This window comes from Caretta caretta, chromosome 2 (genome assembly GCF_965140235.1).
Source record: "Caretta caretta isolate rCarCar2 chromosome 2, rCarCar1.hap1, whole genome shotgun sequence".
In the NCBI taxonomy this organism is placed as follows: domain Eukaryota; kingdom Metazoa; phylum Chordata; order Testudines; family Cheloniidae; genus Caretta; species Caretta caretta.
In genome coordinates, this window is record NC_134207.1 from 221,434,637 (window position 1) to 221,452,238 (window position 17,602).

The window sequence follows — 17,602 nt, forward strand, 5'->3', positions numbered from 1 at the left end:
AGAGTGAGACCAAGACACGTGTAAGCATCAGCAAACACATTCAAGATAGTTTGAAGATCTTTCTTAGAGTAGGCAAATATTGCGTTGTCATCAGCATACTGAAGTATGCTCTCCATGGATCACAAGCTTGTAGTGGTGGAGAGGCTTGCATGTCTCAATGACCCCGAGAGCGATGCTGCTTGGAGTCGTGCACTCCCTTAGGGCTACCCATGGCAGAACGGTCAAGGGTGAGGTTCCAGACAAAGTGTGATCCAAGAAGTTCCTAACAGCAGAGCAGATGGAGGATAACTACACAATGGAGGTGAAAAACTGTCTCCCTATAAGAAGCTAGGAGACCACCATTTCTGGTCACAAAGGCCAAGATCGTCAAAGGTATCAGGAACCTAGTTCTTATTGATTTCAGTGGGAATTAGGCACCAAAATACCTTTGAGGATCTGGGCCATAGCCTCTATAGGAATCTTCAGAGGATGACACCGATGATCCAACAAGAACTCAATTCCCAGAGATGTGAAGACTAAGAAAACTCGGACTGAGCTCAGTGCATCTCCTGACCTCATCACAATGAATCCAATCATATAAGCCTGTAATCAGATTGGGTGGAGTTACAGACTTCATCCCTTGGAGGGGAGTAGATTCAGTACTGCCAGTCTCAACTGTTTAAAAATCATGAAACTGGCTTAAAATAATGGGGTTTTAAAAAATAATAAATTTGGGGTTATTTTTATTTGCATTGTAGTCTTTGAACCTGTTGGGATCATGTTTTCAAACTTTTCTCTGCAATCATGAAGGCTAGAAACTTACCTTTTAAAACAAAAACTGAAATTCTCATGTACTCACACAACTCCAGGACCCACAGCTTTAAAAACAGCATGAAATATCCTGAGACTTGCAATAAAATTATCAGAGTTGGCAACCCCACAGTTTAATGTAGCCTAGGGTTGCCAACTCTCCAGGATTGTTCTGGAGTCCCCAGGAATTAGAGATTAATCTTTAATTAAAGATTATGTCATGTGATGAAACCTCCAGGAATACATCCAACCAAAACTGGCAACTCTAATGTAGCCATACGAGACTAAAATTTGGCTTAATATTGACACTACTAACCAGGAAGTCCTCTAATAGGACTCTAATAGGGAGTGGAATAGGACAGCATATTACCTAATTATTGTACAGACTTTGGTCAACCACGAGATATGGCTCCACAAGCTTGCTGCTCTTCTTGTGCCCCTATGTAGCAGCTGGCCATAATCCTGTTGGGAAGCACAGGCCCTGCTCACTGGTAGTGCCTCAGCAAGCACCTCGCTAACTAACTCACTAGTAGTTAAAGGACAAAAAGAAACAGGGTGAGGCTATAAATTCACTTGTCTGCATACTAAACAATGGAGCTGGCCTGCAACAGTACATGCTGCCCTTTCTCCTAGGTTGATTGAGTCCAGTGTGTTCTCTGAGAGCCTCCAGGACTGATTTTGGCTGGGTCAGCCGTATTTCTTCTTGGAGGCACTAGCTGCAGTGCGACATCTCCCCATCCCCTTATTGGCTGCAAAAGCCAGAGTCTAGCCCTATATAAAAGTTAGAACTCTGAGCCCTTTTACACCAGGGCTTGAATGTGGCCCTAAATAATACAATCATAGATATTTGTAAGATTCCAACATGACAGGAACCTAAGTGCTTTATGACTTTGTCTTGCAATCTCTGGGATACGGTGACATTTATTTGTCCAAGGGTCATGGCTCACAAGGACATCTGCAGAAAGGGGCCGGGGAATGATCAAAGTTCCAGTAAATCTGTGAGTGGCTTCTTCATATTATTTTATTAAACAGGAGTCCCCATAAATTTCATCATACAATCAGTCCTTCCATCGCATAAAATTTGACCGTGCAACCAGATCTTCTATCTAATAAAAAGAGCTAATGGCTTGTGCTCGTATCTGATTTTTCCACTTTTCCCTAAACTCTGACCACATACCAGAACATGCTCACACAAGTTTGAAACTGAACTACATATAAGTTCCCACCTCAGTTCTTGCTCATATTTTTCTAAATCTAGGACACAGTGTAAATAACCCAGCTGTGCAAATCATTGTCTCATGAATCAGCCTCTCAGCATTCAAGGAAAAGCTCAACAACCTGGCAATACTGTTAAGGCAAGTGAAGTGATTGCCTAGAGAGAAGACATCAGAACCACCACATGCACAAACTTGTCCTTACCAGTAGGCACTGAACTTTGCCTTGCTCTAAATCAGCAGCAGAATCCACAATTATGCCAAATTAATGTTACTTTATGGTACCCAATATATGTATCACTTATTTTTCACATAGCAGCCTAACTCATTTTATATTTTACATTCATCCTCTTCTTCAAGCTGTTCCCTTGCCTCTGCTGTGATACACAATGGAAGTTAATCATCAAAAATTAGACCTAGGTTTTGAAATACTGTTAAAATGCTGGAGGAAAAAATAGGGATAGGTAGGATGAAGTAATGTAGTCATATTGAAGATAACGGTCATAAGGACAGGTTTCAGAGTAGCAGCCGTGTTAGTCTGTATTCGCAAAAAGAAAAGGAGTACTTGTGGCACCTTAGTACTCCTTTTCTTGTCATAAGGAGAGACTGTAAAGAAAAAGTATGTATCTGTATTGAGATATAGGAGGAGGCCTGAATACTTTAATCTATTACTGTGGCTGTAGCAGACAATAGTTTACCTACATTACTGAAAATACATTTTACTTTTTCCATACAATATATCTTCTCTCTCTCTCACTTGCAGTCAGTGCTACATTTCAACTAACTCCTGCTGCATCCAACTTCATGTTAAAGTGATAAATCTCAGTCCCTGCCAGCAGCTGCAGTGGGTAGTTCACCAAATCCAATCAGTAACCCTCTGGTTCTGTAACTGTAGAATATATTCATGAAAAGGGGAGAGCGATACAGTTATAGACATATGACATTTTATGACCTCCTCTTACCTACACTCTGCAAGGATTCAGCTAAGGCTCAACCACTAGCAATTTGTTCTCAGAAGCTGAAGTGAAAAAAAGGCATGACTCAACTTCATCCCATTGTGGACAGGCATTACAGCAGAGTAAGAGCTGTAAATCAGGCATTGTTTGGAGGCACAATGAGGAAGGTTGAGGCTAGAGTTACAGAGTTGTAAAAATGAAAAAAAAAAGGGGGGAGCTAATGGGGATGTCAGTGGGGGAAGGAAGGAAGAGATAGGGATGGCAGCGAGGGAGGAGAGGGAGAGAGCTGGAGGGAACGGAGATAAAGATGTCAGGAGAGAAAGGATGAGGGGAATGGGAATACTAGGAAGAGAGGGGTGGGATGATAGGGATGGCATTAAAAGAGGGGAGAGGACAGGGTGGCAAAGAAAATCATCAGGTGATGTGCATGAGGATGGCAGCAGGAAGAGGAAAGGAAGTGATGGTCACAGATGGCTGTTGGGAAGGGGTGAATGGGAAGGCAGTGAAGAGGGAAGTGATGATGGTGAGAGCATTGGGGGAGGCACCATGAATGGGACAGCCCACATGAAAGGCAACCAAAGCCCCAGCCTGTGCCAGCGGGGTCCATGGGCCCGGCTCGGCGACACAGGGAGGGGGGATGGTGAGAGCAGTGGGGGAGGTGGAGGCAGTGGCAGAAGGGAAGAAGCGGTGGGGGCGGTGGTGGGAAGGCAGTAAGGAGGAAAGGATGATGGTGGGAGAAGTGGGGGGAGGAGGAGGCAGTGGCAGAGGGGAAGGAGCAGTGGTGGGGTGGGAAAGTAGTAGAGAGGAAAGCGGGGATGGTGAGAAAAGTGGGGGAGGAGGAGGAGGAAGTGGCAGAGGGGTAGCAGCAACGAGGGGCAGCATGGGGAAGGCAGTGGAGAGGGAAGGGGGATGGCAGAAGCAGTGGGGAAGAAGGTAGCACTGGTGGAAGAAAAGGAGCACTGGGGGGCAGTGATGGGAAAGCAGCAGGGAGGGAAGGAGTGGTGGTGGGAGAAGTGGGGTAGGAAGCAGTGCCAGAGAGGAAGAAGCAGTGGGGGGAAGGCAGTAGGGAGGGAAGGTGGGGGCAGGGGAGGAGCGGTGGGGGCATGGTTTGAATGTAATAGGGAGAGAAGTGGGGCTAACGGGGTAGGAAAGAGGAGCAGGCGCTGGGAGGGAGGAGGACGAGGGGCTGGCAGCGCAGGGGGGGCGGAGGGGTGAGAGGAGAGGGAGGGAGGGAGGGAGGAGGACGAGGGGCTGGCATCGCGGGGGGGCGGAGGGGTGAGAGGAGAGGGAGGGAGGGAGGGAGGAGGACGAGGGGCTAGCAGTGCGGGGGGGCGGAGGACGAGGGGCTAGCAGTGCGGGGGGGTGAGAGGAGAGGGAAGGAGGAGGACGCGGGGCTGGCAGTACCGGGGCGGGGGGGCGGAGGACGCGGGGCTGGCAGTGCGGGGGGGGGGGCGGAGGACGCGGGGCTGGCAGTGCGGGGAGGGGGGGCGGAGGATGCGGGGCTGGCAGTACCGGGGCGGGGGGGTGGAGGACGCGGGGCTGGCAGTGCCGGGGGGGGCGGAGGGGTGAGAGGAGAGGGAGGGAGGAGGACGCGGGGCTGGCAGTGCGGGGAAGGGGGCGGAGGACGCGGGGCTGGCAGTGCGGGGGGGGCAGAGGGGTGAGAGAAGAGGGAGGGCGGAGGACATGGGGCTGGCAGTGCGGGGGGGGGGGCGGAGGATGCGGGGCTGGCAGTACCGGGGCGGGGGGGCGGAGGATGCGGGGCTGGCAGTGCGGGGGGGGGGCAGAGGGGTGAGAGAAGAGGGAGGGCGGAGGACATGGGGCTGGCAGTGCGGGGGGGGGGCGGAGGATGCGGGGCTGGCAGTACCGGGGCGGGGGGGCGGAGGATGCGGGGCTGGCAGTGCGGGGGGGGGTGGAGGGGTGAGAGAAGAGGGAGGGCGGAGGACATGGGGCTGGCAGTGCGGGGGGGGGCGGAGGACGCGGGGCTGGCAGTACCGGGGCGGGGGGGCGGAGGACGCGGGGCTGGCAGTGCGGGGGGGGCGGAGGGGTGAAAGGAGAGGGAGGGAGGAGGACGCGGGGCTGGCAGTACCGGGGCGGGGGGGCGGAGGATGCGGGGCTGGCAGTGCGGGGGGGGCAGAGGGGTGAGAGAAGAGGGAGGGCGGAGGACATGGGGCTGGCAGTGCGGGGGGGGGGGCGGAGGATGCGGGGCTGGCAGTACCGGGGCGGGGGGGCGGAGGACGCGGGGCTGGCAGTGCGGGGGGGGCGGAGGGGTGAAAGGAGAGGGAGGGAGGAGGACGCGGGGCTGGCAGTACCGGGGCGGGGGGGCGGAGGATGCGGGGCTGGCAGTGCGGGGGGGGCAGAGGGGTGAGAGAAGAGGGAGGGCGGAGGACATGGGGCTGGCAGTGCGGGGGGGGGGGCGGAGGATGCGGGGCTGGCAGTACCGGGGCGGGGGGGCGGAGGATGCGGGGCTGGCAGTGCGGGGGGGGCGGAGGGGTGAGAGAAGAGGGAGGGCGGAGGACATGGGGCTGGCAGTGCGGGGGGGGGGGGGCGGAGGACGCGGGGCTGGCAGTACCGGGGCGGGGGGGCGGAGGACGCGGGGCTGGCAGTGCGGGGGGGGCGGAGGGGTGAAAGGAGAGGGAGGGAGGAGGACGCGGGGCTGGCAGTACCGGGGCGGGGGGGCGGAGGATGCGGGGCTGGCAGTGCAGGAGTGGAGAGAAAGCGGCCGTAGCGCTCTAGGGCGAAGTCTCTCGCGGTGTATTTGTGTGGTGCGGGGCCGATGATTCGGACTCGCCGCCTGACTCGCCGACTCCATTATTACGCGTGCGCAGTTTCTATCGTTGATTCCACCAGCATCCCGTCATGCCCCACGGAGCAGTCGAGACGTAGGCTTCCAGGCAGCCTGGACGCTAGAGCGGCAGCGGTAATAGCCAGGCCGAGGCGGCTGATCATGTCCGAGAAGAAGCAGCCCGTGGACTTGGGGCTCCTGGAGGAGGATGACGAGTTCGAGGAGTTCCCGGCGGAAGGTGACGGCGGTGTCCCGAGGGCTGCCCTGGCCCGGGTGGGGACGCGGCGGCCTGGGCCGGCGGGCGCTGGGGTTGGGCTGTGGCGGGGCTGTGTGAGCGGGGGGCCGCGGCTCCCCGCCTGGGCAGTTGTCTCTGATCTCCCCCCCAGCTGCCGGCTCTTAGCGAGGGCTGGGGAGAGCTCTCCCCTCCCTGTGTCGCCGAGCCGGGCCTACGGACCCCGCTGGCACGGGCTGGGGCTTTGGGCGCCTTTCATGTGGGCTGCCCCCTTCACCATGTCGAGCCATGTGCAGTTAGGGGGCTATTCCTGTAGCAGCGTGTGCGGGTCGAGCAGCTGGCATCTCCCGCTGAGAGCCTTTCCACAGCCTGCGGCTTTCCAGCTGCAGCGAAAAAGAAAAAAACTACAGCCTGTTATTGGCTAACTTCTTAACTAGAATAACTCTCTGTGAACTCGGGCTGGTCTGCCTGCCATGCTTAGAGGTCAGTTTATTCTGCCAAATCCTAAACCACTGTCACAATACTGTCTGCGTATGTTAAACTCTGAAAAACTAATCTTTGCTTATGAATATTTTAAGTTTATTAGGGAATAAAGCAAGACACACCTGTCATGCTTGCAGCTGTATTTGGTGAAAGGCATTCCAGAGTCTGCACTTGCATTTTCTCTAATCAGAAAGGGTGGACACCAGGGTCAATTTATAGTTAATAAACTTCCTTGCTGAAGAAATTCATCAACATTCCAAATCGTCAGAGATCCTTATGGCTACAACAGAGATATGAAGAACATAGGAAAAGGGGGAAATAATATATTAGTAGTTAACTTACAGTTGTTGTGAAGGATGCCCATTTTTTCACAGAGGCAAAAATTGGAGTAATTCAGCAGTCATCCCCCCCCCCACACACACACACACACAGAGCAGGTACTTAACAATTTAGAAGCAAGTGATGTAATGATTAGTTTTTCTCCATATTTGTAATCTAGTCTATAATAGATGCAAAGTAAATCTTTCATTAAAAAGGTATCTTTCTCATTCCTGCACACAAGTCACAAGCTAGGGCACTATAACCTTTCATTTTTTTATTTAAGTTTTTGCTAAATTGCCCTTGTTTACCTAAACTAATTTGTTTCATGTTGCTGGACTTCATTAGAACTGCTTGATTTTGCCATCATGCACAAAATGATTAATAACAAATACTAAGAAACATTTCCTAATTCCAGACAAACCAGATTAATAAAAGTGAGGAAGGGAGTGAGGCATGTAAAATGGGGTAATGTGGGAGGGTAATAAAAGGACTCAATTACAAGTAGTGGATAGTAGCTTTATCTTAAAGACTAAATCTTGACACACAAACTCTACTGCTTTTTTGATCATTACATGTCCTTTCTGGATTTTACTAACACATTTTATATATGCAGAGAAACAATTATAAATAAGGAACTTTCCCTTACAGTCTTATAAATAAAAATGTCCTGCCCTAGATTTAATCTTGGAAGACTTCAGAATAGGGCATTATTGTCAATTTCCTTTAAGCCCTTAAAAGTTTTAGTGGTAAAAGGGATGGCTTGTATTAGTGAATGAAGGGAATTGCTGATGGGGTAGATCAGTGTTTCTTAACCTGGGGTCCATGAGGGTACTCCAAGGGGTCCACAGGCCCTGCTGACCAGCTCCTCCTCCTCCCTCCCAGCGCCTCCTGCACACCGGGGAACAGCTGTTCTGTGGTGTGCAGGAGGTGCTGGGAGGGAGGAGGAGGAGCAGGGATGGGGCGCTCTGAGGGGAGGGGGGTGGAATCATGTCCGGGGCTGCTGTCCCCGCTGATCTACTCCTCCCTCTCCCTCCCAGTACCTCCTGCATACCAGGAAACAGCTGTTCAGCGGCATACAGGAGGCACTGGGAGGGAAGGGGTGGAGCGGGGAAGGGGTACACAACATGAAACAAATTAGTTCAGGTACACGGGGACAGGGTGTGCTTGGGGGAGGGGCGGGGAAGAGGAGGGGCGGGGATGGGATTTCTAGGGAAGGGGTGGAGTGGGAGCAGGGCCAAGAGATGAACAGGGGACTTGGGGATCCACAACATTTTTTAAATCAAAAAGGGAGCCCTCAGGTTACTAAAGATTAAGAACCGCTGGTGTAGATCATGGTGGGTAGGGATGTTCACAGTGTTTGCTATGCTATCTTATCTTAATTGTCCTTGACATAACTTTGAGTTCCAAATGTGTCAAATATACTATTCCCAGTTAGAAAGAGAAACAGGTTATTGTAATTGTTGTATTAACTGGTTAGATGAACTGAGAAGATCACAGGAGGCTTGTTTAGAAAACACACATGGGAGGGGAAAAGGCTTCTTACTACTTGATCTTCCCCTCCCCCATTAAGTGTGAATTAAATGACTCGGGATGGTGGGGAATCTATGCACTATAAATATTGAATTGGACAAATATGGCCACTAAAAATGAATGTTTCAGATTTTATTTCTAAAAGTCTCAAACCACACCCTCACACAGGGAGAAAACTAGGATTTGGTGGACCTTTCTGAATACTTGAGTTTTCCTGTACCTCTGCAATAACCTCAACTGATCTTCCTTGAAATCCTCTTTATAACTGCCTCAGTAGAAAAAGAACCAGATATCAGAACCTGGCTCTGATATATTTGAGAAAATAATATAATGGAAAAATCAAAACATCTCAAATGTCAGAATGAGGGTGGTTATTTGGGCACCATGTTGTCCTTCTTAGAATATGGTAATATACCTATAAACCAAATGAGGTGAAATCCTCTTACTGAATGTGGATATACTGTTTGTTAAACATCCTAAGTTTTAAGAAATTCTGAAAATGTTTCATACAGGACATCAGTATTTTTATCAAAAAAGTAACTCCAGACTCTCCTACGGTTTGTGATTGAAGTTTCATGTAGATGTTAACTATTGAAATACATTTTAAAAATCATTCTTTATATATTGTGTGTCTGCTGATTAAGCACTAAAGGCTTCTTGATGTAGCTTGCAAAAAAAAAACAACCCAACTTATAAAGCAATCATTAAACCCTCCAATAAGATATTGGTGCTGAGATATCATAAAGAAAGTTCAGAATTACTATTTGGGTGTTTTGTTTTCTTATTGCTTAATCAAAAATAATTGGATAAATATTAGATTATAAAAACTTTTACTAAAATTATCTCAAACTGTTAATCTTCCAAGTTATACTACTTGTCTATGCAGCCGTACATGTTGTTAGAGTTCTGTTATGTCTGATACTCTTTCCCTGACCTAGGGAAATTAGGTAATGCAAACTTGTGTTAAAGCATAACAAAAATTACATTACGTAAGCATTCTTTACTTCTTTAATTCCTACTTCAACTCAGTTACTTAAAAATTTGGTATAATTATTTCTTGAATCTGAAACAGATGTTTTCAATCTTTATGGAGCATTTCATTTCAAGTTTAGTATTATATGATGTATGGTATAATATGAATTGGTCACTTTTGACTTCTGTGATCCTTTTTAGTGGTATAAAATCATATGGCTTTTGGTATTGTAGAGCTGAGTACGAAAACCTATTTTGTCTTCATTTTTGAAGTATGGAACACACCACGCTGTGATCAGAATATTAAAATACATTTCTAAGACTCCCATCACGACTAGTTTGTCAAAATAGATTTTGTAACTTTAGTTTATAGTAATAATACTTAATGGTAGTCAACTCTCAAAAACATTTTTGATACTTCCATATCCCAGATAATGCTATATCATTTTTTACTTTTATCCAGTCACAGGCATAGAATGTAACTGGAATAATAACCTCAATACACAAGCCTAGTATATAGTGTCAACATACAAATAGTTTAAAGTCTTGTAGCTACAGGAATAAGAGCATAATTTAGGCTTTTTTTTTTATCACTTTCATCTATTTTTCACCCACTTTAATGTGGAAGACATCTTAGCCCCACTTCTTGAAGCATGATGCAGGTTTTCATGAATAAAGAAGTGTCAGTCTGCCTGACAACTATCCTTTTATGGTTGAACCTCTCAGAGCCATTGTGCCTGATTGTATCATCTCAAATCATTTGAGACTCTTGTCACCAACTAATGTAATGCCTGAATTCTGGGTCAGTTTTTACCTTACAAAAACAAATTTTTATTTGTTGTGGAATAAGTATGTCTTTGAAATATAAATACAGTAAATGAAATAGTTGATATAGTACTGTTTTATAGTCTTTGTAAGAACATTAAATTTGAATGTTAAATTCACTGTGTGTAAATAAACATGAAGTTTATTGTAAGTAGTGCTGAATTAAGGCCCTTTTCTCCCTTGTAACTCAGTTTAATTGTTTGTGAATTGAATGTGACTATCCTAGTGAAAAGGACAATAGAGTAATTAGTTATTTCTTTTGCATTATTATTAGTAGTAGTATTACTGTAGCCCCTAGGAGCCCTATTAATGGACCAGGACCGCATTGTGCTAGGCACTGTACAAATACAGTATAAAGATGGTCCTTGGCTCAAAGGGTTTCTCTTCTCTTCCCACCCCTTTTTTCTTTCTCTAGTTTCTGCAGGGTCTCCAGCCCAGCCCTTCCACAAACAAAGTATCCATCCTGTGGCTTGTGAAGCTAAATCTTAGTCGCTTATCTTTGGCAGCAAATTCTTTTACATGTGTGGCTGGCTAGGAATTGATAATTCTATTCCTGTGGTTCTCAAATTTTTCCATACTGTGACCACTTGTTACAATAGGAAAAAGTTTCAGGACCTCCCTTTCACCTATACTCATAAAGAGGGGAAGGGTGGTTGCAACCCACCTGGATCTGTTTGTGACCCTCCCACAGTCAGTTTCCTTTTGTTATTGACTTGTATGTACAATACTACTCTGGTGGCTGCTGGAAAGCTTTGGTTTTTCTGGGTTGGTAGAAAACTGATTGTAAATTATGGTGGGACGCAGCACCATTCAAAACCATTTGGTGGTTGGGGAGGAGCACTGCAATGTTCTCACATTTAAAACTAATATTGCCAGGTAATCTTATAAATCTGTACTATGGATGCCAAATACCAAAAATATATTCCCTACCATGAGCCTTTCTGGTGCTCCAGGAGAACTTACTTCACATGCAGTGCTTTGCTACTTTTCTGTATTAATAAGAGGACCAAAAACAGTTTCCATGTTGCAATACTGGGACAAAGCTTGCAGTTTACTTTTCTGATTTATCTTCTGCAGCTGTAGAAAAACACAAAACTTTGCCTATATGAAAAATAGAACTGGTAGCTTTAAAGGTGAGAGGAAGGGTTAAAAATAATGTGAAGCTACTTATTGTATAGCTATAGTTGCATACCCTTCTTGTTTTAGTTACTTGTAATTTCAGTATTTTCCATAAGAAGAAATGGAAGGTCTAAGCGGATTGAGTAAAGGAGTTTTTTTGAATCTTCTTGACAATAAAAGCTCTCAGCATTTAAAATTAATATTTTCATGCAACCCTGAGTTTCATGCAAACTTTCTAAAAGTCTTTAGGTGTATTAATGGAAACCAGGTAACATGTTACCTTCTATATTTGTGCTGTCTTGTTACAGATCTTCTATGAGTGATCTTTTTTTAATTAATATCCTCATTATGAATAAATAATCCTAGAATCCAAAACATTAAGCTTATAGCTATTTATAAAGTTGTATTAGATTATAATTCAAGAAGTTATGGTGTTAAATAGCATCTTGTAATGATTTTATTCTTCTAAACACTTTAACATGATCAGAACTTTTTTTTTATAAACATAGAGGAAATGTTTGGTGTTGATGACATTTCAGTGTATCTAATGGCCAGACCTAATGGTACCAAAGCAGTACAACATAAAATATTTAGACTTTGTCTGTTTTCTGTCCTTAGACTGGGCTGGTTTAGATGAAGATGAAGATGCACATGTCTGGGAAGACAATTGGGATGATGACAATGTAGAAGATGATTTCTCCAATCAGTTAAGGTAATCTTGGAGTTTAATTTACAGTTAGAAGTTGAACAGAAAACTTTCAGTCTGTAGTTTTTAGTTGGGTGGAACCTGTGACTTTAAAAAATGTTCAGTTTAAAAAAATTTTTGAAAGAAAAAGTGAGCAAATCTCTGCTTTACTGCCCCAAAGAGTTTTTTAAAAGCAGCATTTGCTGTCATAACCCAACAAGCCTTACTACTGGTGACCAGCCTCTGTACTTTAGTGTCAATGCTATAAACACTGAAATAACTCTGTTACCTCTCAGTATGTGTGATGATTAGAGTGGGACAGGAAACAGCTTTCACATCCTGTAAAATTTTTCAGGATTTCAAAAACTTTCCATCCTGAACTGAGAAACCTTTCCAGACAAAAGACTTGTCAATACTGATACATTCCCACAAAAAGTTTACTTGTGGTGAGGAGTCGTCTTCCAGCAAAGAGCGATTAAGTGGAGCAATTCCCGGTCAGTTCTAGTGGCAGTCATAGACTTTATTACAGGGGGAAGAATTACCAAAGTAAATTTTTAAAATCTAAAAATTCCTATGGATAGGAGCTGAGCACTTCTAATCCAGTTGTTTAACCCTCCTTTCTGCAGGTCACTTTTAGTTTCAGTTAATCTTTTACTGATGCCTAACTATAATTTAAGGAGTTTGAATCATCAATACAAACTTGTGCTTTATCACTAATCCCTCCTTACATTGTCCACGTAATGAAATATCTGTAATGTAGCCTGATTTGAGACAGTTACTGGACTGAACCTTGTGTCTAAAACAAGGGAGTAAGGTGACCCTCAGGTAGTGGGTATCAAAGTAAATCCTGTTCGTGTAATTGCTTATTATCAAGTTGAAAGATAGTTTCAAGTTAATTGCAGGTCTTAAATATATTACCACTCTAAAGACAGTGTGTGTCAAAGTATTACAGGAATCCTCAAAGTGTGACAGAAAATTCTGTATGAGAAGGTTCAATACATGACACTTTAGACTGTGAAAACTATAACTTAATTACATTTTATAGTAAAGAATTCATAATCTGTCCTCATCTCTGTATTTAAATTAAAGACTCCAGTCTGAGGTTGGAACAGCATTCCTCTACCACAATCCGTGGGCTATCCCTGTTATGTTTAAGCCATCCTGAAATACAACTGGCTTGAGTGTCCTAAAATTAATCTTACATTTTAGTAGTGAAAATCCATCCTTGCTTCTGGATTGGGTCAAAAAAGATTGATTCATTCATTCTGTGTATTCAGATAACCTCCTTATCTAAACTATCACAATTATTCATCAGTCAAAACAAGTTGGATGGAAGTTATGCCTGTTTAAGAACTGCAGAATCTGAACTTTTGTGTTCATTTGGGCTCTCATTCAAAGTATAAACACACACCTAATTTTAAGCATGTATAATCCTATTAAAATCAGTGGGACTATGTACAAGATTAAGGACCTTTTATATATTAGGGCCCAAGTCTTGTATTAATGAGGAGGAATCAGAGATACCATACTGATGAGTGCAGTGTCAAAACTTGTTTAAGTTTTTACTTTGTAAAAAGAATTTTAGCTTTGTTCCTAGATGGTTGGCCGCCTTTTTAAATAAATAAATAAAAATCTGTGACTTCCTTATGCACAAGTTACCCGTGTGAAATCTGTGTATTGCATTATCATTTCTAATGAAGTTTTATTGACTTAAAAATGGGGTGAAAGAAAGCACCTCCTTGATTTAATCAATAAGTAGTGGGGACCATAATTAAACAAGCCTTTGAATTTTTATCTGGGGTTCATATCCATGTTGAAAAGAGTGACTAAACTGAAATGTAGAAAGAAGGTAAAGCAAGTGAGGCAAAAATGTGAATTATTACACTTATTTGTTCTTTTGTATCAAAAGTGACAGTAGCATATTAATAAAAGGAGTACTTGTGGCACCTTGGAGACTGCTCAAATAAATTTGTTAGTCTCTAAGGTGCCACAAGTACTCCTTTTATTTTTGCGGATGCAGACTAACACGGCTGCTACTCTGAAAGAAGCATATGTATTCAGTGTTTTCTTACCAGATAATATTTAGGTTCTTGATTAACATTTGTCGTGGTTTAAAGAGCTTTTCAAATATCTGCCAGTGTTTTATTGTGCCTCAATCATACTTCTGGTTCTTGTTTTTATACAGAGCTGAACTAGAAAAACATGGATACAAGATGGAGACCTCCTAGTTTTCAGTGAAGATGGAATAATCTAAAATTGAACTGTAAAAGATTGAATTCTTGACAAAAGAAGACAGGCTGGGACATGAGATGATACATTCAATCCATTATCAGTTTGCTTTGATTTATTTTGGTTTTGTATAAATAAAAATTTTAATCTAAACCCTTTTATATATCCAGCATTTTTTCAGCTTCTGTTTTATTGATGAGATATTTTTTAAAAAAATCAATCCTTATGTGGCTTGTGCAGCTGTGTTCATGGTTTCTTATATAATGTTGCTGATGATCTTTAAATAGCTGAAGCCTGTCCCGTTAAAATCAATAGGAACAAAATAAGCATCAGTAAGAACAGAACTGAAAAATAGCAGACCTTTTGTCTTGGGTAGATATAGACAAGATGCAAATGCAAGAAGGAAACGCAATTAAAACTTCTGTTATAGTCCAACAAAATGTGACTAAACTATATGAAAGCAATGTGTGTGGGCATGGGGAATGAATACAGGATAGATGAACAAATATTAATCTGTTAAAATATTTTAAGATTTGATTTAAAAACATGTAATTTTTCTTTAGTTAATATGCTGGTGAGAACTAGTTTGATAGCCCTGCAAGATAAAGGCCTCTGCTAATCTAGAGGTAAGAACAACACAGGAAGCCAAAGTGCACACTCCTCCAGCCCTGTTAGAGGACATTTCTAGAGATCCTGGGAAGTAGTGACTTTGAAAAAAATTTGGGATCAAGGTGGATAATCAGCTGAACACGAACTCCCAGTGTGATACAGTAGTCAAAAGGGCTAATGTGGTCCTTGGCTGCATAAATTGGGGAATCTTGAGTAGTCGTGAAGAAGTTATTTTACCGCTTGGTCACCGGTGTGACCTGCTGCTATAATACTGTGTCCAGTTCTGGTACAACAATTAAGAAGGATGTTGATAAATTGGAGAGGGTTCAGAAAAGAGTTATGAAAATGATTAAAGGATTAGAAAACCTGCCTATAGTAATAGACTCAAGAAGCTCAATCTGTTTAGTTTAACAAAAAGGAAGTAAAGGAGTGTCTTGATCACAGTCTGTAAGTAGCTACATGGGAGACAGATATTTGATATTGGCCTCGTCAGTGTAGCAGACAAGGGTTTAGCATGATCCAGTGGCTGGAAATTGAAGCTAGATAAAATCAGATTTTGAAATAAGGCATAGATTAAGTGAGGACAATTAACTATTAGAACTGTTACTAAGAATCATGGATTCTCAGTCACTGGCCATTTTTAAATCAAGATTCGATCTTTTTCTTAGAGATGCTCTAGGAATTATTTTGGGGAAGTTCTACAGCCTGCATTGTACAGGAGGTCAGACTAGATTAGGGGTCACCAACCGGTCGATCATGATCGACTGGTCGATCTTGGAGACTCTCCCAGTCAATCGCGATCTCCAGCTGCTAAAAATCTGGCAGTGTAGCTAAGGCAGACTCCCTGCCTGTCCCGGCCCTACGCCGCTCCTGGAAATGGCCAGCACACCCCAAAGGCCGCGGGGGGGGAGGCCTCCACGCTGCTTCTGCCTGCAAGCACAGCTCCCCTTGGCCAGGAACCGCACAAGGGAAGTGTCACCCGGTGGGAGCCCACATCGCTAACCCTGAGCCCCCTCCCGGGCCAGCACCCCAAACCCCCTCCCGCATCTCAGCCCCTGCTCCAACCCTGAGCCCCTTGCCCAGAGCCAACACCCCATGATCCGTCCTGCACCCCAAGCCCCTGACCCCCTCCTGGAGCCAGCACTCTGTACCCTCTCCCGCACCTCAATACTTTGCCCCCTCTTGCACCCAAACTCCAAGAGCTTGCACGCCTCACCCCATTCTGCACCCCTGCCCCAGAGCCCTCCCCACTCCAAGCCCCTTGGACCCCCACCCAGAGCCTACACCCCCTCCTGAACCCCTGCCCCAGCCTGGTGAAAGTGAGTGAGGGTGGGGGAGAGTGAGCAAGGGAGGGGGGGATGGAGTGGGCAGGGCTTCAGGGAAGGGGTGGGGCCTCGGCCAAGGTGCAGGGTAGATCCTGGGTTGCACTTGTATTCAAAAAGTGATCTTGTGCATAAAAAGGTTGGAGACCACTGGCGTAGATCACAATTGTGCTTTCTGGCCTTGGAATCTATGACTCTAATTTCTGAGAGGGATATTTAGTTTTTACGTGTATTCATTCTTGGGAATATCTGTTGCAATTGGTAACAGTTTGCCAATTATGGCAGTTTGCCCACACCACACAAACCTGTCTGTTAAGAACTGAATTGAAACTACCAAGTCACTTGACTTAGGCCAGCAAATAGTGGTCACTACTGACTTGGTTCATATTTGAACCAGAAATGTGGAGGTGAAAATTTCATAGCCAATTAGTAATCCCATGAGTCATCCCTGTGTGATCAACTGATGAGGTCTCACTGAAGTGTATGTAGAAGACATAAGGAGGGGGAGTACTGGAAGCTGTAAAGGGCACGATTACGAATGTAGTAGTGCTTAGTCTGTTTGGCTGATTGAGGAGCATAATTCTCATTTCCAAAAGGAATTTAGGCTCCTCTGGCAGTCAATGGGATTTAGCCTCAGGCACCTAAAACACTTTTGAAAATGATAATTATGCTTCTAAATCAGTTAGGCATTGCATTGCTGAGTGCAGCAATGCTGAAATTCCCTTAAAAATCCAGGCCTTTGTTTTCATACATGAAGGGCAGTGTGTAACTATAATACATGTTTGAACTCTTGGAATCAATAATACCTTGACATCAAAGTTAGCAGCAGAAAGTGATAATGTGCTATATGTAAAACTTGCTTTGTAAGTTCAAAACATTGTATGGTGCAAAACCTACTAATATTGGCCTTCTAAACAGTGGAGATTGCAGGGTTAGCAAGGTAATAAATGGGATTGCTCTAATGTTAGTATGAAAAAAACCACTTTCCTTTGCCTTTTTATCTAAGTCATCTCAAATATCCCATGTCATAAGTGGATAAACTTACTAATGCCAGTTGCTACAGAGACACTAGGACAGACATGTTTCAGAGGAACAGCCATGTTAGTCTGTATTCGCAAAAAGAAAAGGAGTACTTGTGGCACCTTAGAGACTAACCAATTTATTTGAGCATGAGCTTTCGTGATGAACATCTGATGAAGTGAGCTGTAGCTCACGAAAGCTCATGCTCAAATAAATTGGTTAGTCTCTAAGGTGCCACAAGTACTCCTTTTCTTTTTAGGACAGACATGTTTGAGTAATCCAGGGGGTGGTGTGCTGGTACTTTATCCCAACCAAGACTCAGAATGTTGGTCTACAGACAATAGATCTGTAAGGGGAGCTGCCCTCTGGACAAGTCAGTGGTTCTGCAAGATGTCTCAGATGGAAGTAGATCTTTGCCTGCCTTAGCTGATTCAATTCTGCATTGGGATAGAAGAATGACTGACGAGATTAGTCCTATGTACTCAAGTGATCCATGGAGCTTGAGGAAATAAAT

General features: G+C 44.5%; 1 protein-coding gene across 1 annotated transcript; it reads left to right on the forward strand.

Moving 5' to 3' along the window:
• The first annotated feature begins 5,712 nt into the window (after window positions 1-5,712).
• Window positions 5,713-14,290, forward strand: SEM1 (SEM1 26S proteasome subunit). Its single transcript, XM_048838210.2, has 3 exons — window positions 5,713-5,979; window positions 11,842-11,935; window positions 14,094-14,290. Exons 1-3 carry the CDS (start codon window positions 5,733-5,735, stop codon window positions 14,134-14,136), a joined length of 384 nt encoding a protein of 127 aa, XP_048694167.1. The 5' UTR covers window positions 5,713-5,732; the 3' UTR covers window positions 14,137-14,290.
• The last annotated feature ends 3,312 nt before the right edge of the window (window positions 14,291-17,602 follow it).

Coding starts and splice junctions, on each gene's coding strand:
- SEM1 (XM_048838210.2), top strand. CDS start 5,733: ATGATTCGGACTCGCCGCCTGACTCGCCGACTCCATTATTACGCGTGC. Junction 5,980..11,841: donor CGAGGAGTTCCCGGCGGAAG/GTGACGGCGGTG, acceptor TTCTGTCCTTAG/ACTGGGCTGGTTTAGATGAA. Junction 11,936..14,093: donor GATTTCTCCAATCAGTTAAG/GTAATCTTGGAG, acceptor GTTTTTATACAG/AGCTGAACTAGAAAAACATG.